The sequence below is a fragment of the Dermacentor andersoni genome, chromosome 7 (assembly GCF_023375885.2).
Source record: "Dermacentor andersoni chromosome 7, qqDerAnde1_hic_scaffold, whole genome shotgun sequence".
Lineage (NCBI taxonomy): Eukaryota > Metazoa > Arthropoda > Arachnida > Ixodida > Ixodidae > Dermacentor > Dermacentor andersoni.
This window is the reverse complement of record NC_092820.1, coordinates 102,890,222-102,916,721: the sequence shown is the minus strand read 5'-3', so window position 1 is coordinate 102,916,721 and position 26,500 is coordinate 102,890,222. Positions and strand designations below refer to the sequence as shown.

The 26,500-nt window shown below is 46.9% G+C and overlaps 1 protein-coding gene across 1 annotated transcript in view; it reads right to left on the bottom strand.

Annotated features, from left to right (window-relative positions):
- The window catches only part of LOC126534012 (uncharacterized protein C19orf47), a 46,855-nt gene extending 23,317 nt beyond the window's left edge, over positions 1-23,538 (bottom strand). Inside the window, exons 1-6 of the mRNA XM_050181225.3 lie at positions 23,314-23,538; positions 18,285-18,487; positions 15,929-15,980; positions 15,403-15,516; positions 11,284-11,508; positions 9,872-9,960 (exon numbers count right to left, since the gene is read on the bottom strand). Coding sequence (XP_050037182.1) covers positions 9,872-9,960; positions 11,284-11,508; positions 15,403-15,516; positions 15,929-15,980; positions 18,285-18,487; positions 23,314-23,335 — 705 coding nt within the window. The 5' untranslated portion in view covers positions 23,336-23,538. The remainder of the gene's footprint in view (positions 1-9,871; positions 9,961-11,283; positions 11,509-15,402; positions 15,517-15,928; positions 15,981-18,284; positions 18,488-23,313) is intronic.
- Between the last annotated feature and the right edge of the window lie 2,962 nt (positions 23,539-26,500).

Below are 26,500 nucleotides of genomic sequence, written 5' to 3'. Positions count from 1 at the left end.
AGGGCGAGCGGCTGTACCGAAGGTTCGGAGCAGGAGCATCAGCGGCAGTGGATTCATGGCGGCTGGTATAGGGAACGGAAGGTCCAACGGTGCGGGAATAAGCGGCGGTGTATGTCCGAGGAGTTGGTGGCCATCGGTTGCGGCAGTGACGAGCGACGTGGCCGATGCGACAGCAGTGGAAGCAGATCGGCCGGTCATCAGGGGTACGCCAATCGGACGGGTTGCGGCGAGATGTGGCGGAAAAAGACTGCCGAGGATGAAGAGGGCCGCTAGAGAACCGGGAAACGTTGGGTTGAGACGTGGAACACACAGAGTTCAGACCCATGTTCTGAAATTCCTGTCGGACGACGGCCTGGATCATCGCAATGGTGGTTGCTGGCGGATCGGGAGGCGTCGCGGAGAAAGCTGGCGAACAGGTGGCCTCGAGTTCGCGGCGAACAATACTGGTGACGTCGTCAGAGGTGGTGGTCTGACGTGGTCGACCCTCACATGTCGATGTAGCAGCAGTGTTGGGTAGCCGTGTGATGTGGTGTGTAATACGGCGGCTCTTAGCTTGCTCAAGGCGACGGCATTCTTTGATGATGGCGTCGATAGTCGAGACGTTGCCGAAAACAAGCAAATTGAAAGCGTCGTCGGCGATGCCTTTTAGAATATGTGACACTTTATCGGCTTCGGAAAAACCATCGTCAGCTTTGCGGCATAGAGCTAAGACGTCGAGGATGTAGGAAACGTACGGCTCCGTAGATGACTGTACACGAGACGCAAGAGCCTTTCTCGCGGCAGCCTTGCGCCCAATGGGGTCGCCGAACAGTTCCCGTAGCTTCTCTTTGAAATTGTCCCAACTGGTTATCTCGTCGTCATGCGTTTGGTGCCACACGCGTGGGGTGCCGCCGAGATAAGAGATGACATTGGCGAGCATAATCGTTGGGTCCCACCTGTTATTAGCACTGGCGTGTTCATAGAGTTTGATCCAGTCGTCAACATCCTGGCCCTCCAGGCCAGAGAACACCTGGGTCGCGATGTGGGGCGACTGTGACGATTGGAGCAGTGGGACATGCCGAAGCCGTTGCAGAGGTGGGCGCGTCACCGGGAGGCATGGTGACGAGCTCGGTGTGCCGACCACTTCTGAGTTCCGTGGTGAGGACGGGGATCGCTGACCTCCACCAGAATGTTGCGTGTGGAAAGACACAGACAGAAGAGGCTATTTACAGGCTATTTACACTGGAGCCAGGCAGCCAGGCAGACACTCGCTCGCGCCAAGCGCACCGACCAACTTCGTCGTCGTTCTCGCGGCGGCTCATTTCTTGAGCATCGCTTGAGCATATCATAATAATATCCAATAGAAGCCAGTATCTATGCTTCAATAAAACTTGGTGCTGGGCTAGTTGGTGATGCATTCTTTAAAACTGATGGTAGCGCTAAAAGGACGGACACAAGATGAAAAGACGACACGACGACGAGGAAACGCTACTGACAACTGGTTTATTTTTTTCGAAAAAGTTCTATATTTAAAAGAATCGCAACACATGCGCACAACCGAACTGCACCAGCCTTCTTTATCGCAATATCGAAAACATGCACGCGAAGTGAAATGATAAAACATTCGAGCACCAAGAGGTGAACACATGACCAATTGAAGACAGCCATACGTTACGGTTTTTCAAATCTCCCCAGAAGTGTGCGCTCAGCCGAGTACAAATTTATTGAAGCATCGCTGATGCACAGACCCTCCTTCTTTTGTATGTGGAAAGCTTCCAGCAACACTCTAGCTTTAGAGCTTGCACTTCTACCCAGAACCTTTGCTTCTTTAAACCGTGGCACGCACTCGCAAACCATCACATGCGAAACTAAATTCGCAAGTTTGTCTTGTTTTGTTAAGTTTTGAGAGTGTTCCCTTAAGCGGTCATTGAGGCAACGCCCAGTCTGCCCGATATAGCACTTATTCCCCTGTCCTGCGGCAAGTGCTATATCGGGCAGACTGGGCGTTGCCTCAATGACCGCTTAAGGGAACACTCTCAAAACTTAACAAAACAAGACAAACTTGCGAATTTAGTTTCGCATGTGATGGTTTGCGAGTGCGTGCCACGGTTTAAAGAAGCAAAGGTTCTGGGTAGAAGTGCAAGCTCTAAAGCTAGAGTGTTGCTGGAAGCTTTCCACATACAAAAGAAGGAGGGTCTGTGCATCAGCGATGCTTCAATAAATTTGTACTCGGCTGAGCGCACACTTCTGGGGAGATTTGAAAAACCGTAACGTATGGCTGTCTTCAATTGGTCATGTGTTCACCTCTTGGTGCTCGAATGTTTTATCATTTCACTTCGCGTGCATGTTTTCGATATTGCGATAAAGAAGGCTGGTGCAGTTCGGTTGTGCGCATGTGTTGCGATTCTTTTAAATATAGAACTTTTTCGAAAAAAAATAAACCAGTTGTCAGTAGCGTTTCCTCGTCGTCGTGTCGTCTTTTCATCTTGTGTCCGTCCTTTTAGCGCTACCATCAGTTTTAAAGAACAGTATCTATGCGTTTGCGGCCGTCGTTTCAAGCCAAAGGATTACTACCACAATGGAGTTTAGTGTGTCCGGTAATCAGGTAAACGCAAGCGCAAGTGGACTGTGCGTTTTACAGAGGTGCAAACGTGAATGGCCTGCTCGGTGTAGCCACCTGGTGGCACAAAGCTCAACCAAACACGGAGCTAATATAATATAGCAGCAACTAAGTGTACTCTACTCTGCTGTTAGTGTAAATTTTCGGCAGGAGCATAATCATGAACATATCTTTTGAAATGTTTAAAATGCTTTACACTTGGTTACAGCAATATTAGCTCTGTTTGGCTGGACATGCCCGCGATAATTTGGATGCCTTCGGGGCACCGTTTCTGGCTAGCTTCCCCACCATTATAGTTTTCTTAGAACAGCTCTGCCATCCCTCTACTTTTCATGCAACCTCGTTATAACAATTATCAGTTTAATGGCACTTGAATACAGTCAAACCCACTTATAACAATATTCAAGTCCCACGAAAATTCCATTGTTATAATTGATGATTGTTATAACCGGGTGGCATGAAAAAAAAATCAAAATAGGGGATGGCGCAGCTGTTTCGAGGAAAGTATAATGACGGGGAGGCCAATTCTCCTCTGCACCACCTTCCTCCATCCAGCTTCTGATTGTGTTGACTTGTTTAACTGTTTAACTTTGTTTCCTGTGTGCTCCGATCATGTGTTGTTAAAAAGTCGTGGCTGTCGGCATTCAAGAATGGCACTGCTATAACAACTGCGAAGAAGGGTCACGGGCAACAAGTAACATACGAACTTGGCCAAGGCATCCCTTTGGAGGCCACAAAAGGCGGCTTTTAAAAAATGTGGAAAGGTTGCCGTGGCAGCATCTTAGCTTGCTAAATCCAGAAGAAAGGCTAAAGCGAGATCGCCACAAGCATCTCACCACGTACTTCCCACTGGCTTGCACGTGGAAACCGCTTGCTTTACGCGAAGCTTGCCGCCATCCTTCTCCAAGGCATCCAGGTGCTCCACGTAGTGAAGCAGAAGGTCCCTCACGAAAACAAACCCATGAGGGATTGCATTCTCTACAGGGCCTCCCACGGGGACAATGTTGAGGAAGCCTGCCCCACTGCATCAATGCTGCCGTCATGGCCGTCGCTGTCGCTATCCGATGCAAGCACGTTCGCGACAATCTCCTGATTTGTTAAAAGCACTTCATTTCCAAATCTATAGCTGTGCGCTTTCTTTTCAGTGGCAACATCGCGTATTGCAGATTAACAGCGAGCGGATCAGCTATCTTCTGTTTTGGCAGCAAGTTGGACGAGGTTGAGAAACAATGTTGCTAGGGACGACTTTGACGCAACAAACAAAGACAAGCACGAGTGACTTATTAGGGTGACAGCATAGAATAAAGAACGAAATGTGAGGGCCAAGCAAGCTATTGCGGAGCAGCACCAACAGCACAGCTGGCGCAGTCCGTTTGCATATCGGAGGGTGGCACAGTGCAGGGCTATGGCACAGCCCATTCGTGCTTGGAGGGGTGGAAGGGAGACGGGAGAGATGCGCATAAAGCTGCTGTGCATCTCTCATGGAGAGAAGCGTACGGCAGCAGTTGGGGTGGCAGGCGATCGTGCAGCGGCTTGCATTTGACTTTTTCTTTTCAAGGATTTCGCATTCCATTAATTTTCGGCACAGACACCCAGTAGCCATACTTCATCGTTATACAGTAAAAGCTCGTTAATTCGCACCTCGTTAATTCCAATTTTCGAATAATTCGAACTAACTGGCACGGTCCGGCCATGCTCCATAGAGCCCCATGTATTGAAAAGCTCGTTAATTCGAATGCTAATCCGGTCCGCCACGGATAATTCGAACTGCGCGCCGCCGTAGCCAGCTTGCAGTCTCTGCTGTTAAGCGACAGATGGCGCGACATACACTATCATCATCGCGTGTTTTTAGGGGGCAGCACTTGCATTTATTCGCAAATGCTCTGCCGCATCGTCATGGACAGCAGGATACTCGGTGCGTTCGGTGGCAACCGCGAGACCGGCCATTCTCTCCGTCGCCTATGCGATCAGAACGTCGAAGCCTAAAAGTGCGCCGTTGCTCGCTTTTGTTCTGTACGCGTCCGTCGCAGACTGACACTGCTCGCGTGCCGCGATGTCGTCACGTGGAAAGTATCGTGCCAAAACGTTGAAGGATAAATTAGAAATTCTGCGGGAAGTTGATGCAGGGAAACTGAGCAAGAACGAAATTGCAAAGAAGCACGATATACCGAAAAGCACGCTGTCGACATACATCCGGAATAAGAGGACGATTGAGGACTCCTACGAGGCTGAAACTTTCGGCAAGGATCGGAAAAGGCTTCGGACAGCTAAGCACCCGGACCTGGAGGCAGCGTTGCTCACATGGATCAAGGAAAAACGGAGCCAGGATATCCCATTGAGTGGCCCCATCATCGTAGCGAAGGCGGCTGATTTCGCGCAACGTCTGAACGTCTCCGACTTCGCCGCTTCGGACGGATGGTTTCACCGCTTCAGAGACAGGCATGACCTCGTTTTCCGCAGTGTGTGCGGCGAAGCCAAAGCCATAGACGCAGAAACCTGCACCGTGTGGCGGAATGGTACGCTACTATACCACCTGAACAGGTACGCACCATCCGATATTTTCAATGCCGACGAGACCGCCTTGTTTTTTAAACTCTTACCGGACAAAACGATCACGTACAAGGGGGACGTGTGCGCAGGCGGCAAGCGCAGCAAAGAGCGCGTGACGGTGTTGCTCGGGGCGAACATGACTGGAACAGAGAAGCTCCCCCTGTTTGTGATAGGGAAGTCACAGAAACCTCGATGTTTTAAGAACATCCGCACGCTGCCGGCTGACTACGCAGCAAATAAGAAGGCCTGGATGACAGGCGAGCTTTTCAAGCAGTGGCTGAGGAAACTCGACCGAAAATTTGAGCTTGCCAAGAGGCAGATTCTCCTCCTCGTCGACAACTGCTCGGCGCACAAGGTGGAAATAGAATTGAGAGCCATTGAGCTGGTTTTTCTTCCGGCTAACACCACCGCGGCTCTTCAGCCTATGGATCAGGGCGTTATAAAGAATTTGAAGAGTTTTTATAGACATCACATTCTTGAGAAGTTGCTCCTGTGCTCCGATAATGAGAGAAGTTATACCGTGACTCTGCTCACAGCCCTGCACGTGCTTGTGCGTGCCTGAAATCAGGTAACCACAGAAACCATTGCAAATTGTTTCCGCCACTGTGGTTTCGGAGCCCTTAACGCAGACGCTAATGAAGTTGAAGAGGACGTCCGCGCTCCGCTTCATGTACGGGAGGTGCTCTGCGATACGGACTTCAGCGACTACGTGAATGTCGACAGCTGCGCCGCGGTCTGCGGTGCCGTGACCGATGTTGAAATCATCGCCCAAGTCATCGGCGAAGACGAAGAATCGGCCGTGGACGGTGACGACGCGAGTGATGAAGATGATGATGTTGGTGAAACACCAGTACGACCTTTGTTGGCACAGGTGATGGACGGACTGAATCACGCCCGGCTTTTCTTCAGTTTCGAAGAAGGCGAAGACGATGCTTTTCGGCTCATTCGAGCTCTGGAAGATAAAGCGACAGCGATCGCTTTCAGAGGAAAAAAGCAAAAAACCATTACGGACTTTTTTTCCAAATAAAAGTACCCAGAGTTGCTGTACTTTTTTTTGTCATCAGATGTGGCCTTTTCTAAATCACTTTCGTTAGTTCGAATTTCGGTTAATTCGAACTCGTTAAGTGTCCCCGTGAAATTCGAATTAACGAGCTTTTACTGTAACTGATAATGCGGCATGGGGTTGTAGTAAGCGGGTTATTTCCCCACCGAAAACATACAAAAGTTCACGGTGCAGCAGCTTTTCATAGTTATAACCAATATGTCATTAAAACCGGTATCGTGTTACAAGTGGGTTCGACTGTATTATGAGGCATCTTTAAGCAGCATGGTTGACAACTATCCTAAACAATGTGTGATCAAACATTATCCAAAGCTGTTGTTTGATTCTGTAGTCCCCTTGAGCCAGCTCCATGCCACAGTAATATATGACGAACAGAGCTACAACCTTAACTGGACAAATAAAGAGGGTGCCAGAGTGGCATAGCAGTGGAACCTATACTCCAGTGGTTCTCGGCCATGGATGTGTTGGGGACACCTTGTAAGCAGGTGGAAGTGATGGGGGACCCCTTGCAGTGAAGGAGCAGGGGGGGGCAATGGTTTACTTTGACTTTGATAAACAAAATCGGCAATGAACATTGTGACGTGTTTTATATTTTTATTATCTTGTGCAGATTGTTGCCGCAGTTCTCAAAGCAAGTCCTAGAACACTGGGAATGAGTCAAGGCTAAACTGGCCTCCAAGATATGCGCAATTTAAAGATATGTATATAATCTTTTAGAGGTTTGAGATATCAAAATTTTCGAATACAGATACTTAAGCTTTACATATTGAATCGTATATCGAGCAATGATATGCACATGCACTTATTAGCAAGTTGAGTTAATTTGATATGTTGGAACATTGCAATTACATTGTCAATATTACAAAGTTAGACTAGTAAGCCAATATACTAAAACATTGTGCATTTGGCTCATGTTAACTTGGAAAATTGAGTGATTCCCGATAGCTGTCCTCACCAACCTGTGCCTTAATATACCGCATCAAATGGCCGTAAGCTCACAGCCACAATTGCGTTCAAGCAATAAACTCACCAATTGTACTTGCTTTCAAGCAATAAACTCAGAATTTGGAGTGGCACTGACAATAAGAAAAAAAACTACCTTCGCTATCCGCAAACCTGTGCCCCTTCCGACTGAGAGGCTGTCTTTCCCGCACAGTTTGGACGTCTAGTGACTATTTGTGCTTTACAGGCAAAATTTCGCCAGCAGCATGAAATTCTCACAAAATTTAGTATACTGTCGCAACAATATTCGTAGATTAGATAGAACCAAGTGCTAAAAAGTGTGTTTGCTCCTGCGCTTGCAGGAGACATGCAGGAGAAACCTGCATTTGAAATTATTTTATAAAATATATCATTCCCATACTCAAGCTAATTGCTAAAACTGAAAGTGCTGTTCGTTTAGTTCGGAGGGTATCAAATCGGCATCATGGACTCAAGGAGGATAACCTCATTCGACTAATGCATGCCTTCGTTCTGTGCCACTTTAGATACGTGGCAGCCATGCATCGGTGGAAACGGGCAGAGCGGGATAAATTGAATGTACAGCTTAGGAAGATTACCAAGCGGGTTCTCGGGTTACCCGTATACACTTGTACAGAGCGCTTAATGCAGCTTGGCATTCATAATACTCTTGAGGAGATTGCAGAGGCCCAGGAGCGCGCACAGCTAACTCGCCTCACAACAACGAAGGCAGGGAGATCCATCTTGCAGGAACTCGGATATCACCCCGATAGAGTAGCGGAGGAGTTCTCTGACGTTCCTCCGTCAATTCGTGAGAACATCACGGTCGCGCCAATACCTAGGAACATGCACCCCGATCATAATCGCGGCAGAAGGAGGGCAAGGGCGGCCAACCTCCTTAGGCAAATACACAGTGATCAGCGACAGGTCAGCTTTGTGGATGCCGCTTCTTGTAAGGGACGTCGGGCGTTCACCATCGTCACTGTTGATGGTCGGCAAGGAATCACCAATGCTGCCTCGGTTCGGACGAGGGACTCCGAAATAGCTGAACAAATGGCTATTGCACTAGCCCTGCTGGATAGCTCACGGGATGTCATCTATAGTGATTCAAGATCTGCAGTCAGAGCATTTGAAAAAGGCACCGTTTCCAAACAGGCCCTCAGACTTATTGGGGGCAAGGCAATCACGCACCACTTCATTTATTGGTTTCCGGCACATCCGGGTCAGATAAAGGGTGCTCCTCCCAACCTCAACGAGTCTGCTCACGGGGCTGCGCGTGAACTTGCCCACCGCGCTAGCCTCGACCAATCGGAAGCAGACTCCCCAGAGAACAGGGACACGCCCTCCACTTACAACGAGATTACTAGACACTACTATCTCAGCCGTAGAACCTACTTTGTTCCTCATCCGCGCCTCAATAGAGCTCAAGCATTAACGCTCCGTCTACTACAAACGAATACCTATCCGAATCCGTCGCTCTTACATAAAATATATCCGAATACTTACACCAACGCTACCTGCCATGATTGTGGAGATATAGCCACATTAGACCATATGCTCTGGCGGTGTGCCCGGTCACGCTCTATCATCGCTAACAGCTCGGCCAGATGGGAGGCGGTTCTCCGCAGCCCTCTTCTGGCTGACCAACTCTGGGCTGTCCAGCCGGCCGAAAGGCTCGGCCTTCCAGTTCCCACGTGGGAGCGGCCCGCTTCGTGAAGACTCACGATCTGCAGGACTTCTTTAAAGTTTCACCATACCATACCATACCATTCCCATACTGGTATTATTAGTCAAGAGAAATATGTGACACCACCTTCATGTGTGTCCCTAAGAAAGGATCCCCCTTTGAAAGTCAAGGAACTTGGTTTTAAGGGTGACGTTTTGCGGTATTCTTTTTTTGTCCAGACAGCACGCGCCTTGAATCTTCTTCCGCCTGATGTTGTGTTAATTAAATCTGTTGATGCTTTTCACCCCACTTTGAGTGTATAAATACCCTTCTACAAGCTACTGTATTTCGAATCAAACCCTCCCGCTGTAACGGCGTATTGGCGATGCAGGTACTGAATAAATAAAATAAATAAGGCGCCATGCGTCTTGCATTAGCCATGCAAAGGATTGTACACTTGGCACTATGCAAAAAATGCCATCGCTCATAAGGCACCATGCGTCTTGCATCCGTCACGCAAAAGATGGCATGCTTGGCACTGTGCTAAGAATACCATCACTCATAAGGCATCATGCGTCTTGCAGTAGTCATGCGAAAGATACCATGCTTGTCACTTTGCCAAGAATGCTGTCACTTGCAGATGCCGATGCGTCTCGCACTAGTCAAGTGAAATTGAAGGTATCCCCGAAAGTGATGACCTGAGAACGTGTCCATCCTTTTTTGGCCACCAGTGAAATAAGGTCACTTATTTTCATGTGACTCTCGTATTTTGGGCTTCCGATTATTCAGACCTTTTGGCGCTGTCTGTCGAGTCAAAATTTTCGGTCGGAGCCCATGCAAGATACAATATCAACAAGCTCAGTGTCGCACGTTTTTCCGTTTTCAAAAATCAAGTCCACTTCAGCTTTCCCCCACAGAATCCTGTCTGCTCCTTTAGTTTACATGCGGCATCTTGGATACAAACGAAGCAAGGAATGCGTGAAAGCGTCGAGTTAAACAAAGAAACGTTGTGATGAATCAAAGGTGAACGCACCTTAGCGTCGGTCGTGCTGCTCACTAAGCTTTCGCCCAGCCGGTCGAACACTGATCGCTTGCCAGCAGCTTGTGTCCCAGCTGACAAACCTGCGAGCGGTGTGCAACACAGGGGGCTCAGAAAGAATGCATTCAAATTACATACTGCATTTATGCACGTACAAGCCATGCCCATTTTAGAGCATCAGGGGTTTGAAAGCTACCATTTTCATTCTTGGATTAAGTTTGGCAGGCTTGTTTAATTTCTCCTTATGATAATAAAAAATACAATTACATTTCTTTGCAGGTTCATTATTTTACCAGATAAGAAAACTTCCCTTTGCTTTTTTAGCACAAATGACAAATAATGACTGCACAAAAGTGTACAAATGGTACATGGATAAATACTACAAAGCATAAGGCACACAATAATGGAAGCACTTTCATGATTGAGTACTTATTTTTTAATTTTACAGCACACTGAAGTCTAGTGTTTTGAACATGAACATGCAGCAGTCACACACAAGACAAATTTTAGATATCTGCTCCCGACATTACGTGCTCGAAACATTTTGTTTCATTATTGCAAATATAATTATGTTTTATTGTGATAACAAATATATGGACACTCCAGGCGCATTCTTTGACGTTGGCGTCGCCATGATTTTCCGTACAAAGTCCAAGAGCAATAACACCGTTGTCACACGCTGTATGCTGCATGTGCAAATGAAAGCTTGAAAGTCAGCAATAATCGTGGCTCAATCTAGTGGGTGCAAGAGAGGAAAGCGGGGACAAAGCAGTTGAAAGCAATCTGCAATGTGTTTCCTATGGCTTACTTCACGTTGATGCGAGACGCAGCAAAAAAGTCAATTCGCTCGCTGCTACTACCGCGCTTCTTCATCTCAGCGATATCACAGCGAGCTTCCGTGGTCATCGAGCGAGGTGTGTTCACATTCACCTATGCGCGTGACACCGTGCTTGTTAATTTAGTTAGTAAGTGAATGTTTGCAACTTTACACAGCCGATAAATATACTATCCTTACTTTGTATAGCTGTCTACTAATCTGCTATCACAATCGATACTTTGTCTTTTGGGTGAAACTGACTTGTTTTAATTGCAATGGGTACTTACTGAGAAATCACGGGAACAAATTTGCAGGGTGTGCAAAATTAGTATTTTGGGAAAGAGAAGGAAACAAACACGTCATCTCTAATCAAGCACAGTCAGGAATATGTACATGTACACAAACACAAAGTTTTAGTAGGCGCCAGGAGCAAAGACCAAGATGGCGGCACGCAAGTCGCTCGAACGTGAGCGGTGGGTAATTTGTGCAGTCATCGGACTTCTTTTTCGTTTTTTTTGTAAGTATGCACTCGTTGTTCATACAGAAAGGGTCAGACTCAACCCCTTGTGGTCCTCAAATGCACGCTTGCCTTGTTGGCTGGCGGCCAGGAGCTGGCGGGTGCGGGCAGTGGTGCCGGCGGGCAGGACCACCTTGAGCGTGGGGCCCTCGGTGTGGGCGACTGGCTGCGGCGCCACTCGCTGAGAGGCTGAGGAGCCGATGCCCAACCGCTTGGTGGCCACAGGGGTCGACGCAGCAGGTTCGTCGCCTAGACGCCGCTTGGTCAGCGGCCGCACCGTGGCACGCGGCTCAGCCTCTGGACAGATGCACGGCGCCACAAGGACACAGGGTCATCGCCATAGGTTGGCATGCTCACTCAGAGTACACTTACTCATCATCCTTCTTGCGCACTCATTGCACGGTCAATAAGAGCATTAGTGAGTGACAAAGGGTGCGAGATGATGCGAGTATGAATGTAAGTGCTGGTTATTGCGAGTACTAACGAACACATTTGTTTTACTAACGAATATCCGTTGCGGAGATTTTTAGCTGATGTTAGTACGAGTGCGAGTGACTGTCAGAGAGTGCGAGTGTGTGTGGGTGCTGCTAAATATGAATGGAAGGGACTAGGAAAGCGAGTAGGAATGTGATCGAGTGCAGGTGAGTGTGAGCGAGTGGCCTGCAAAAATTATTGCGAGTATGGGTGAGTATCAACTTATTTTGCTGACCATACAGTCAACGACCTTCGCATACAGTCAATGACCAATTTTGCGGATATCCAGTTTTCTAAACATGCCTGATTATTCAGAATGATATGTGATGTTTAATGGCACAAGGGTCAAGTCTGGCCTAGGAGTGCCGTACAAGCGAGTATTTAATGAGACAATGAAGTGCAAAGTATTGATGGAATACGGCTGTATATAGGCCTAAAGATAGTCTCTGTGCAGTGCGTGAAACATAAATGTATTAAAATTATGACAATGGCTTTAAAGTGTCCAGTGAACATAAAAGATATATTTTGAAAGAATGGCCTTTTAAGATATGTACATGCCATTGGCACTGCTGCCTCCTTAGAAACCTTGGTTGCAAGGCCTTGCAGGCATGTGCCATATAAATGCTACTATTGCAGCAGTAACCTCTGTTCAGAGGTTGTGCTACGAATCCATTGGGAGTAGAACTTGTAATGAATGAACATCATTTAAATATTTTAAAAATGATTTGCTGCTAAAGAATGACTCGACATGAAGGAACATTGCTGGATGAAGATAAATATTCTGTTTGTAAGCTAAAGGAAACTGCTTTTTTTTCTTTCAGCTTTCAGTTCACAGCAATCCACCAGGACATGTAGGACGCTCAGCGTCTCTCCCCATCTAGAGCAGACGGGAAGGTCACCACTAGATAACAAGTAAAAGCGGGTCCCATAGGTATGGCCTATTCTAAATGGGCAAAGAATTACTTCAGTTTGCCGTATTTTTGTTGTTGGTTGCCAATTTCCCAAATGAGGCTTAACAAAATTAAGCTTATTCGACAAATGTTTCAGTGTCCCAAATTCGCTGCCAGTATGTCCTATTTCTTCTGCAGAGAAAAGGCTTCAAGTCTGTCACAGGGACCGGTATGAAAGTGTTGCTCGCTTTCGCTCTAACAGACGTAGCCATCTGGCTTGCCAGCACATTCCCCTCGATGCCTCTGTGGCAGGGCACCCAGTATATTGCAACAAGCTTGTTTGACATGTACGCAGTACACGAAAGTGAATAAAGCTCGTTGAGCACAGGATTTTTGTTTTTGCTGAACGACATTAAGGACCTTACTACACTCAAAGAGTGAGTGAATATGATAACACTGGGTAGGTTGCTTTTCCTGACACATTTAACAGATGACAATACTGTGTGTGCCTCTTCAGGAAAGATACTTGTTTCCGGATGCAAAACATCAGACTCTGAGAATGATGGACCAACCATTGTAAAAGACACGCCAACATGGGACTTTGATGCGTCAGTATAAAGTTACGGGCAAGAGTACTTTAGCTGGAGTTCTAGAAAGTGCAAACAGATGTGTTCCTCTGGAGCGTGCTTTGTATGAACAAACGATGTGTCACATTTAATAAGCTGTCATTGCCACAATGGTAAGAGCTTTGCTTGGGCCTTTAGATGAGGTTCTAAAAGTGGGCTTTCATCACGCAGCGAGAAGGGCTCCTTTGCTGTGGGTCAGTTGCAAAACAGTGTGATGCATGTCACATCATTTATAGTAGCTTAACATGGACGTTCAGGACTTGCGTGTACAGTTCACGACCGATCATTCGGACAACACAGGGAAGGTAAATAAGCCCCAAATATCGAATGCCCAAAAAAACTAATGTATTAAAAAAAGATGACTTTATTTAAGATTCAAGGCACCCGTACATGGAACAAGTAGCCGATGCATTGCTGCCCACACTTCCGCTTACATGCAACCAAGTCCGCCTGTATTTCTGCCAGTTTTGAGTTTTGCTGTATGCTGATGCAAGGACAAGGCTCGAGTCAGACCCGCATGTGGAAGGCTCCGGAGGACACGGCACATCATCATCCGAGTCAGAGTCGCTGTTCAACGGTGGGAGAACTTGCTCAATTAGTTCGTCATCGTTCAGGTCGGCACACGACGAAACCGCACTGTCAACATCTGCAAAGTCTTCGAATAGGTCTTCAAAGGCAGCAGGAATTGGCCCACTGCAGCAGAGCAGGTCACCAATGATGTCCGCACTTGAGCTCGTTGTGGTAGGTGGCAGTTCAGCCTCTTTAGATGCGCAGTCGGACTCATACGGACTGTGACTCGAGACTGTTTTGGAGTCTGGCTGCTAGTTTATAAACTTCACAAGAAGGACTTGTTGGAGCCAGCAGTGCACTGTCTGGAACACAAACTAAGCAAACAAGCACAGCGTGGCAGAACGCTGTGCGCAATGAAAACTCCACAAACAGAATGGTGATAGTGAGCCATGCGTGGGGGTCGGAAAAGGATGCGACGCCGGCGATGATGATGCGACCTCACAATTCAGGCAAAGCCTCCAAGATCGGCAGTTGCAATTAAATCTCAGAGGCGTAGAGCGGCGATCAAGGCAAGGCCTCAGAGATTACCGCTAGTGTGTAATCTCTGAGGCCATACTTGATGTCTCGTCGAGGTTGCCAAAGGAGATAATGGCGGCAGAGTTGGCATACGCTACAGCCGCAGACGGAGTCCAGATAATCTAATGTAGAGCTGGTGGCTGTCAGAAATATTGGCTGTCTTTACACATTAAGTCTATGGGGCATTGGCGGTGCCGCAAAGCTGTCCAAATTACCAAGCATGTCTGGATTATCGGTGTCCAATTTATCAGTCAGCGACTGTATTATGCTCTTGAGTGTTTTTGTGTGACTATTATGATTTTTAACGCGACAGCGTTAAGGAGCTCGTGTCGCAGAAAAGCAGGTGTCTTCTGCGTCGGCGGCGTTGGCCGTGAGCGATAAATCCTGGAAGGCACTTCATAAATAAAACACAACTTGCAAGAGGGGCTGGGTGGGAATCGAACCAGGGTCTCCGGAGTGCGAGATGGAGACGCTACCACTCAGCCACGAGTTCGATGCTTCAAGCGGGACAAAAGCACCTCTAGTGAATGCGGTGTTGCCTTAGAAATGTGCCGTAGAAAGTTATACTGCGGTGTATATCAGTAATTATGAGCATGTAAATTACAGAAGTCGCAGTTACACAAGTAGCGAAGTACGTTTCCGCTACATTTCTTCTGCACTCTGCGCACATGCAGAGCCATCTTGCAGCAAACACAGAAGACCCCCTCCTCGCAATGTATGGCGCTGCCCCGACACGTGGCGCACCACTCGCCCCATGATCGCGTCCCCCTCCATGGTGCGTCGCGGCCCAGGTGTCCGTGCCGATCGCGACGTTTGGCTCGCGTAGATCGTTTGAGTGGGCGGTGCGAACGGGGTACGATAACGCTATCGCGCTCCACTCTTGAAGGCGAAGCTTAAGCATCTTCCAATTTTTTTGTTGCTACTACGTACACCATTCAATCTACATTGTAGTGCACCGCACTAAAGGCACCAAGGTGTTTGTGGTCACATATTTAATAAATAAATAACAAAATTTATAAATACAGTCCCTAGGAAGTCTGAAAAATTGGACGTTGACTGTATTGAGTTAAAGCTACATCCCTGGTGGTCTATTGGAAATGTGGTTCCAAGCTCACCAGGTGCTGCATAGTTGCTCTGAAAGCTGACCCTGCTCACTGGTGCTGCCTCGACAGGTGGTTCTGGCCTGGGCGATGCCTTGACGGGCGTGTATCGACGTGGGATGCCGACCGCTGTTAGAGAGAAAACGATCAGGGTAAAAACTACCAATCCACGTGGCCCTGCTGTGAAAGCAGCAGCTCTTTGCTTTACAGTATTCCTTTAAAGTCTACGACAAGTGTAGTTCCTTGCATGCTTTTTACAAAAGCTGCATGGCTTCCGACAGCGCAAGCACACAGAGTTACAGTGTCATTAATATACATGGTGTGGCTTTAGGGCAATGCACTTTGCCCCCTAATGGTGAAGTTTGAGTTGTTGAGAAGATGATCCTGAGCAGGGAAGCCTATGCTCTGCGTAGTAATTTACGGCAATTATATGCACACATTATTCATCCTGCTATTAGGACACAACAGATAGTAACAATAAACTCGCATACCAATTAATAATGGTGGCGTCAACAAATAAAGAAGGCCGTGGAGTCCGTACCTAGCTGGGCCCCCGACGATGGTGTGCCACGCATCAGCTTCTCTTGCGCCTCCTGCAATGCAGATTCATCAACTGAGTGGTTAACATATTTAAAGCTAAAGGCTGTAGGTTATAGGTGCCGTAACGCAGGGCCCCCAGGCTAACTTGACTATGTGTGAGGTCTCAAGATGTGCGGAAATTTAATAACAGAGTTTTGTTAGCATCCTCGTGCCATGACAGGGAACCAAGCCCTTGATATCAAACTGCCCTTGATATCAAACTCACTAGTAGGATGGTAAAAACCAGACACCAAACCAACTGCTTCGCTGAATTATACAGTGCCCAGAATTGATCTCAAGTCCTTAATATTTCATTCTCAAACAATTAACCAGCGTCAGGCAGGCATTGCCATAACATAACCTGTCAGTAGGACATGGTAAAAAAAAATTTCCAGAAGGTACAGCCACTTTTTCTTTAACTTCATATGTCAACACTTACATAGAAAACGTCTGCTTTTGGTAAAAGTTACCGATGCAATTTTTGTGAAGATGTAATGCACCAATCCAGCTAGATGACACTTTGTTTATCCCAAAATGCAACATGCAGCTCAACTATGGATAATGGTCACCCCACATGACGAAACCATAATAACATGAGAGAAAGAGAGAGTGATAAACCTTAATGGTACAAAATCACATCGGGACGCTCCCTGGTGGGAGGCCTCGTTCGTGGGCAGAGCCCACGAACGAGGCCTCTATTATCTTCTATCATTAGCTATCATTTGATAGCTAATGCCACCTGTTTAGTCTGGCAATAAAGTCGACAAGTGTGGGCCCCTCGGGTTGTGACCCACGCCCAATCACAGATATAAAAGCACATCACTTGGTGTTGGCCATAGTATCTTGCCTCCACTACCTTCCACGTCGGCCCACTCCGGATGCCTAGCACTTATGCCTACCCGGAATTAGCTGCATGCTGACACAACAAAGTGCATTCAAGAACAACTTGCAAGTTGTGCAGCCAGAATTAGTCGTGCAAGGCACGATTAGCTCACCTTGCCATGGTGGACAAAAGATGTACAGATTACAAGAGCAGCTGGCATCTTAGAATTGTCAATTTGGTGCAGCTAATTGCATATGGCTCTAATGTAGCCCTTGAAGCACTTGTTCATCGCTAAGTTGAGGGACACTGTCATTCCATGATGGCCAGGTTGCATCCGGCCTTTGCCCCTGTCTTGGCCCTGCCACTCTCACTGTCCTTGTTTTTTTTTTTGCCCCCTCACAACACGACGTCGACTTACCATGTCATCAACCCTATCAGCAACAGTCAGCATGCGGAAGTACACCACAGTCTGAATGGTGTTGCCGATTTGAATTGGACATTATGACCTTTATAACAATGTCAGATTAATGACAGGAATGATGACTATAATAAAGTTTAAACGATTTATGAAGGTAAAAGTTATTACACTACTGAAACAAAGTCTACATTTAGACAAGGCTGCAGTAGCTCTTCACAATACTGCCACATGCATTTAGTTCAAGCACAATATGCATTTCGACACTTAAGTCATTGTGAGACTTGTCGGAACACTTAAGTGTTCTTGGAACACTGGAACACTGGAACATTCGTGCATCTCTAACGTTGTAGCCACGTGTAGAGAAACAGGCCTGCCACAGCATAAGGCAAAATTACTATTCTCGAAATTGCACAGTTATCTCAAAGTAATCCAATAATATATGCTGACACCCCCTACAACATGGTAGCCGTGTTATTCAATTTGACAACCGCCGACTGTGTTTATAGCTATCCCAGCCACAGAATTAAAATATTGTGGAGTGCATCCGCACTTTGCAGAATGCCAGTGCATCTGCTGTGCATCGAGGCAAGTGCAGTGGTGTCTAGAGGCATGGCTGCGCATCTGCTATGCGTACTGGTGGAAGTGTTTGCTAGTCGATGCAGTGTACTGGGCTCGAGGTGGTGAAGCCACCACCTCACATGCGGCACACATACGCAAGGCTGGTTTGCCGTGACAATGTGCTACTGAAAGGAACGTTCCCTTCTCCACACCGAAACGCCGGCTTGGCAGGTCCAAAGAATGTAGCAGATGACACAAGGCCGTGCCTCTAGATGCCACTTCGTCTGCGCAGCTTTGGTTTGATGCACAGACACGATGGTGGCAATGGCGCTCTGCAAAACCTGGCCTTGCGCTTGCGTGCCACGCAATATTTTACAAGCGAGTGCACTTCGACTTGGAATGCCCTAACTCTCCCCCTAAAAAGGTTGTCCTTCCATTTTGTCTGTATGCCTGCCAGATGGCCAGCACTCGTTACTACCACGTGACAATGTCCTTTCCAGTGCGAACACCCATGCCTACCTTGCTGTGGACGTACTTGGCATGCTTCAGGATGGCGATGACATCCCCCATGGTGTGGATTCCCATGTCAAAGAGGTACTCCTTGGTGAGGTCCATGAGCATGCCCCACTGGATGCGGTTGTCACCAAACACCACTGCGTACTGCACCGACACATCCTGCGGCAGTCCCGCAGCACGGAAGAACTGCACCCACTGTGAGGTGCCTGCAGCAGAAGAGCACAACGTTAATTTAGACCTAGGCCCAGTTTAACCTAGAGTTTATTTTTTTAGAGCACAGCTCTTGGGCGCCCGTTCCTGTGATGAGCATTGGCATGTGTCGCCTTCCCTCGTAACCGAGCAAACAAACACAGCAAAAGAAAAAATGAGCAAACACAGAGCGCAGCGAGGGATGAAAAGCGGCAATAGCGAAGAGAGAGGGAGGACGAAAGCGGAAGAGGCTACAGCGTAAGCATGAGGCAGGAAGTGGAGGAGGAGAGTATGGTGAAAGGGTAAGAAAGCGTAGTGTCACGCAAACGCAAGAAGAGCTCTGCGGCGACGACTGATGCAAGGTGGCACCAGAGTAGTGTGCTGCTGCCTGTTCACCAATGGCATGTGGAAAGTATGTCAACTGATACTCTATATGGAGATAAAGTACTGCATGAGCAGTGGTCTGTCTGCGGCAGCTGCTGTGAATCATGCACATGAGTCACCCATGCGCTGCCTCTCGTGAGCTTCCGATTAGCGGGGCAGTCGCGCCACTCTTCGTTCTGTTAACGATGTGCTGTATGAGACAGATCGTCCGCGTCAACCAATATAGTGCGAAATGCAAACACATACATGAGCTGCGCTCAGATTTCACATTAGGGAGTATCAGAATCATTGGTGAATATTTATTTATTTATACACTGCAGACTAGTCCTATTGGGCCTCAATCACACAACCCTCATCCACTCTGTCTTGTCCCCATTACAATATCAGTTTTTGTCAGGAAAGAGTGTTACCTCACAGATTTGTTTTCAAAAACAGGTCACCTGCTATATAGGGAGCATTGGCCAACGTCGCTGGTGCCTCATATGTTGAGAAACCGGAAAGGAAATGCTCTCCCCTGATAAAAACTGACACTGTGACAGTGACAGGACCCAGATGATGAATGAGGCTTTACTTGTGAATGCTATATTTTGTAGTGTGACTAAAGCAAATGGTGTCTATCCTGCACATATCACCTGCACTAATCCTTCTCTAAATTTCTGATGTGATGTTTTCATAGTAAAAATTATTTTCCCATGACCATTAAAACCAGCGTGCAGTGTGTGGCTTCAGGATCACTGTCCAGTGGCTAAGCCACAAATCACAGCAGGCTGGCAATGTGCAGAGAGAAAGCAAAAAAAAGGCATGTAAAGGTGTTTATGTTTTTGTGCAAGAAAAGCCGCTGCAAGAAGAACAGCGGTTGCCGAAGGAGATGCAGCCAAACAGCAAGACTGGTGAAGGTGAGGTATAGCCGTGGGGGAGCCATGGTTACGGAGAGTGCACAAATAGGCCAGCTCAAGCGTAGCTTTCACTGTTTGGTTCATGGAAGCAGTGTTGCTTTGGAGTCAGGCCATCATCGTTTGAACACAAGTTGCCAAAAACCTATGAACGGCTGAGACGTCCGAATGAGTGTGGGAATTTCTTTAAAGGAGTTGCTGAAAGAAGAGGCCCGTGCACAGAGAGGACTTATGATAATGACCTCAGAACTGTGTAAATCCGAAGATATTTACTTTGGAGTCTCGTGTGTTCGTTAGTTGCGCTGCAATTCGATTGAACAGATGATGGTATGAGGGTGACGTTGGGAACATAAATATGTGGCAGGTCCTTGGATAGAAGATTAGGATATCAGAAATTGGAACACGATTATACCTTTAACTGATAGCTTGCATTTACTATTCAGTGTCTTTCTTAAACAGTTAAACCACTTGCAATCAATACTGTGATTTTGCTTCCTGTAATGTGATCTCGTGACATTCACCAAACCTTCAATATTCCCTCCCCAATATTACCAATACTTAAGTAAATAAGACTATTTCTTTGAAAACGTGCCTTCACACATGTGCTTCACACATGAATTTATGAAGGAATGAACACTCCTGTCACACCACAAGCAGTCGACAGCAATTGAGCAGCATTGCGAAGGTCTGAGTATTCCCCATCAAGTTACCACAAAGTGTGTTTGTACAATATAGAAAAGAATGATAGCATTTTCAGTAGATACTGCGACGTCAGAGTATTTACGGTTAAATCAGGGCATCGAACCGAACCCAAACCAATACGTGGACCCCGACCACCATTTTTGACATATCTTGACCCGAACTTGAACCGATATTTTTGGGACATGCCTGAACTCGAATGGAACTCTAACCGGAAAATGTTACGGTTATTGGTTTGGCATGAAATGGTTCAAGCATATAAGGCGACAACGGGTGTTCAACAGTTGGCATGATTGTTCGAATAACTATACTTCAATTGGAGCACTCTACTAGCACTCTACCCGCGAGTTTCGTTTCGCGCGATAATTAGGATGGACGACGGGTACGTGCTGGTAACTAAGGCCACCTCAGCAAAGACGCTTGAAGTTGGCCATGCTAGTTGTGTTTCACGGCCGCAAAGTTCTTTCAGCGGCTCCGTGGAATCAACATTTCTGGTGACGCTCCCAATTCTGCATTTAGGTCAACTTGTTGATAGACTAGTAAAATTAGATAAGCATGGAGAGTGGAAAATACCATGTCCTCGAGAAGGGATATCAAGTAGTTCAGCTGCGTGACGTACTGTAACCATAACGCTGTGGTCACTAATGAACGCCGTCCCTTTCTCAGCGAGCGGAAATTGTGGCTGTAAACAGCGCGCAAAAATCTGCTTTTGTTATGTGCTATGGTTCAACGCATGTCTGGTGCTTAGCTAAGAGCAGAACGTGAGTGCTCTTGAACTTAATTCTGGGGTTTTATGCGCCACAACCACGATTTGATCATGAGGCACACCATAGTGGGCGACTGCGGAATAATTTTGACTACCTGGGCACCTCTAATGTGCTTGCAATGCACGGGACATAGACATTTTTGCATTTTGCACCCATCGAAATGCGGTTACTGTGGCTGGGATTCGATCCCGTGACAGTGCTTAGCAGCGCAGCACCATAGCTGCTAAGCCACGATGACGGGTAATGTGAGTGCTTCCGAGTTTTTGACTTCTTTCTCCACCCTTAGCCAGCGCAAGACTACATGCAAGGTGCAGATGCGCAAGAAAGATAGAAGTATGGCTCAGCACAAACTGTCCTTGGGCCTCAATCAGAAACATCGGTGTCACCTGCTTTCTAAAAAAGCAACAAACTGAGTGAAATGCCAAATGCTGGCTTCTTTCTTTACTACCGACTTGAAGTTCCAAGTTGTAATTCGTGTAATACAATGTGATTTTGCATTGTGCTTGACACCACACATCACATGCCACGGTGCGCTCGCCGGTCCTGTAGTAAAACCTAGAAGAAAAATGGAATTTACCTCACTCTACTGTTGTCTAAGTAATGAGTGTGCAAGCTACACAGATCTTACGCTGATGCAGGGATTTGCACTAATTAAACGGTGTTTATTATGCACGTGAAAATTCCCCCATACCTGTGCAATTCATTCGTAAATTACTGCCTCCTCTTGATGAAACTTGCACATGCGCTATGCGGACAAGTTGATATTAGTATGCAGCCTATTGCCATGAGGCAAGATAAGACTGACTGTGTGGAACTGGTTCACAAACTATTATATCATTTTATTTCTCTGAACCAGAATTTAACCAGAATGAAATCAGAGCATGTTGAACCAGAACAGAACTTATGTTCTTTCTGGTTCGACATCCTGGTTTAGATAGGTGGAGTTCAGCTCCTTTACACGGTTTAACATTGTTTCGCACCCACAATCTGCCATGCCGATGACAGCACACAGAAATCTGAAATACGGAATGGAATGTGTGTGTGTACACATTCATTACTGTGTAGCCACGTTTTATGTTCATAGATATTAGGCATCTGTAAATTAGTCTTGTGGCATTGCTGGATTGTGCACTGTTGTCACATAATCATTATACTCCTATTCAGTTACTGTAATGTTCGTACTTTCATGTGTATTTCAATATAGAATTATTCTTGCTCATTTCTGTGTAATCTGGAACTACCAGATGTTTCATTAATTACTTCTAATATGTTGATTGTATTTTCATGCTGTTTTTACCTTCGTTGCCAATCCTATATTCTATATCTTTATACGTGTTATAACAGGAGGTCCCCCTGACAATTTTTACTTTGGGGCCTCCTTCTGTATTACATTTCCTTTGTAATTGTCAAAAATGTCTAATAATAAGAAAATTGATTGACTGAATTGAACGACGCATGGCGTACTCCTCAACAGTAGCAGGCCTGGTGCGCTATCCCGTGCGAAGTGCACTGGAAATCGCCACAAAAGCCGAAAGCGTGTCGCATAGAAAATAGCATGAGCGCGACAGCATCGCATTAGCTTTCAGTGTCATGAGCCATGAGTCGTACTAAGCAACTGAAGAAAACCTCACGCACTAAGCGCTTTGTCGACAAGGCTCGTCTCGCACTTTTAAACGCCGCTGTTGCGGCTCCTAAGCGCTTTCAGATCCCATCACTGCGCTGAGGAGTGCTGTCGGCTAAGCCGTGTCATATTACATACGCTAAAAGGCAGCCGTCAACAAGACTGTTTCCGCAGCACACAGGGGCAGGAATAGCTTCATCCGCCGCTGTCAGATTTGCAGGACGAGTTCAGCACTGCTCACTATCGTGCATTTTCATACGGCGGCATGTCGCGCTGCTCAAAGCGCTACGCTCGCAACCGGAAGACTTGCCGCTCGCTTCGTACGAACAGACAGCGGGTGGGGGGAAACAGCACACAAACAAACGTTATCATAAACTGTCTGACTTCACGGTGCGTCTTCACCGGCAGAGCACAGCAAAATAACGGAGAAGCCTATTCTTAGAACTCAGGGAGCCTCGAATGTAAGACGGGATACGTACTCATTTCGGATTTGGAGGACATGCTTTGGTTTCAATTGCTCGTGGAGCGTCTTGGTCCACTCCAACTAGAGAATCGGAGAGCTTGCACCACTCGCAGAAACGTGCGGCTAAATGAATCCGTTTAGTAAAAACGGGCGAACTTCACAACGTTCAGTCCATTCCCACCACGCTAGACCGCTACGCCAGTTTTTGTTACTTGTTATTTTTTGAGCACCGCTGCCACACCAACGTTTGTGGCCGAAAAGTCAACTGGGACCAGAACTAGAAAAAAAGCTTTGGCATCGCGAGAGCTTTGCACAAGTCCGCGCTTCATACGATGACGCCCTCTGCATTTAAAATGCGGATCCTAAAGGCTATGCTTTTGCTGCTTGAATGCGACGGAAGCAATTTCGGGAGCATGTTGGACCGTTAGGTACGTTCGATAAATGAACCCTTTCACGAGCTGTGGCTCCGTGCTACGCTGCAATTCGTTCTAGTGATCTGAGTGATCCCGCAATAGCACTCTCAAAACTACGTCTTTCATTTATTATCATGATTATTATGGAGGAAAGAAAGAAAATATGACAGAGGTTGACGTCATGTTTTTGAAGCCGGAAGTGCAGCTATGTTGGTGTGTATAATATCCTGTTTCGGTATCCAGTTTCGGTTTTGAAATGTAAGTGTTCCCTGATGTATTTCCTTTACCCTCACTGGAATAAACGCATTCTTTGTTTGACCCCCAACTCTGGCAGTGCGGCTCTTTTGCGGCAGGCCTCACGCCGTAGGTCCCGCGTACGGCCGCCCCGTCGAAGCTACTACAAACTGGAAACGCGGGTGGGACCATTTGCTCTACTTGCTACTTGCCTTTGCCGTTCTACTGCTGCTTCATGGTCGTCAACCACGAATTCGTCTTGACGTCGCAAACGTGCCTCCAATTCATCCTGAATTTGCTTCTCCGAAGTTGCGCCAGGAAGTGCAGAGTAGAGTACGTCAAAAACAGGAAAATACCAAAAGGTATGTAAATTGTCCTCGCGCAACCAAATTTCCTTAGTTTCAGCCAGGCGATCTTGTTAGAGTTCCTACCTCACGGAAATCTGGTCCTAAATACTCCGGTCCGTTCAAGATTTATCGTAAAGTAGGTCGAAGTACTTTCCAGCTTGAAAATGGCAAGCGTTGGAATGATTCTAAACTGGTGAAGTACACAGTACGTCAGGATAAAACGACAAATGAAAGGAGTCATTTCCATGGCTGCACATCCATCCTTTGATGATAGTTTTCCACCTTTTCTTCCAGTTCGTACTGGTATCTGTTTTCCTGCTGCATCCACTTTATTACAACGACTGTTTCACCATCGTGACCGGGTTCGATCACCCCATGTAGAAAGGTCTCCTGGACGTCACAGCTCCTGAAGGCACTCAGGACACCGACACACATTCCAGTTCCTGTACGAGTAACAATTCCTAGCTCTGATCCTACTCTACAATCCGAACCAGTCCTCCGTAGGTCTACACGTCATACACAACCTGTGGTACGGTTTAAGGATTATGTTTCCAAGTAGCTTTCTGCCTTGGTTTATTGTCTACGAGGTTTCAATACTCCCATGCGAATTCGGTTCTTACGCCAAAAGTCTTTCCTTATACATGCTTGTTAGGTAAATAGTATAGAAGTAGTACGTATCCTCACGGGGGGAATTCCCAACATTCTTGCAGTGCAAAGTGCCTTATACGCACAGTCTTCGATCCACGACAGCCTAGCTCAGTGCCGTCTCGACTCAGGCTCAGAGCGAATGAGCCACCCATCAGTACTGTCCAAGGGGGCACACAGATGTTTGCATTGCTTCCTGTACTCAGTGAACTCTTATCATGTATGACGTGTATGTCCAAGTATGCACCTCTTGTCCTCCCAAGACAGGTGTTTTCCGAACTTCAATGCAATTGTGTTCATGAACTTGTGTTCCTTTTCAGTGTCTTCATGTTGTATGCTTCTTTCCTTTAAAAATGGGGAAGCCAAAGATGTCTGCTTAGAAAGAAATACCTGTGATATGTAAATGTAGTTGAATTTTCTATTGTATAAAGATGTCATCACCAAACACTTGTGTTACGGTGCGTACATGTGGTGTCTAGTCCTAACTCATTTCAAGTTAATCACACATAGCATGTACTGTGCCGCAGTTCCATTGCATTTATTTTTTCATTTGGCCAACGCCAACAAAACTGTATAAATGATACATGGTCATAAGTCAAACCTTAGTCACCGTCAACGTTTTTAGATTCTCTAAAAACGTTGGTCACCGTATAACTGCTTACACTTCTATATTCTTCTGCAAGTCATGACTCTTGCTTCTCACGCGAGGGGAGCGAGTGGCGCATTATTCTTTCAAGGGAGAGGCGGTGTATATCCTGTTTTGGTATCCAGTTTCGGTTTCGAATGATTATGACTGCTGTCGCCACTCCGCGGCTAACGCTGTTAGTGTGCCCTGACAAAGCCACGCCCTGGGGGGGGGTATTCTGTAAGAGTCCACCTAGTGGACTGTCCATTTCGACCGCTGCTGATTGGATGCAGCTGTACGAGAGAGGAGGAGACGAGCGGCCCTAGCCAATCAGCAGCGGCCGAAATGGACAGTCCACTAGGTGGACTCTTACAGAATACTCCTCCTGATGTGTTTCCTTTCCCCTCACCGGAATCAACGTATTCTTTGTCTGGTTCATATTTATTGTTATTCTCTTCTTTTCCTACTCTCCTCTGGAATCTTTTAATCCAATTCCCCATCCTTATACATAGTAGCATGCCAGCGGTTGTATACGCGCCGGCAAAAATCTGCGTTTTTCTAATAAAGACTCTCTCTCTCTCTTGGGGTCCTCGGCTCGAGTAGTCCGGCTCTTCTTTTGCGGCACTTCGCACCAGGCCGTTAGGCCTCACACCGTAGGTCCCGCGTCCGGCCCCCCCGTCGAAGCTACTACAGTGTGCCGTGTCCCTTTGCGCAGCGAGAGCAGCTGCGTAGCGTCTGCTACGCCTTCCTTCCTCCGTGGAATATTATGTTGTACTAAAGTAGTGAGCGAAAACGTGTCTCTTTTCGCGGTGACAGCTTGGGGTGCTGGAGCACTCATGTCTACTGCAGCATCATCTGTCGGTGCAGCCTGAAATCATTGCAGGCAAGCGGAGCCTTAATGGTGCAGCACGAAGCCTCCGGGATCCGGGATTAGTAGTT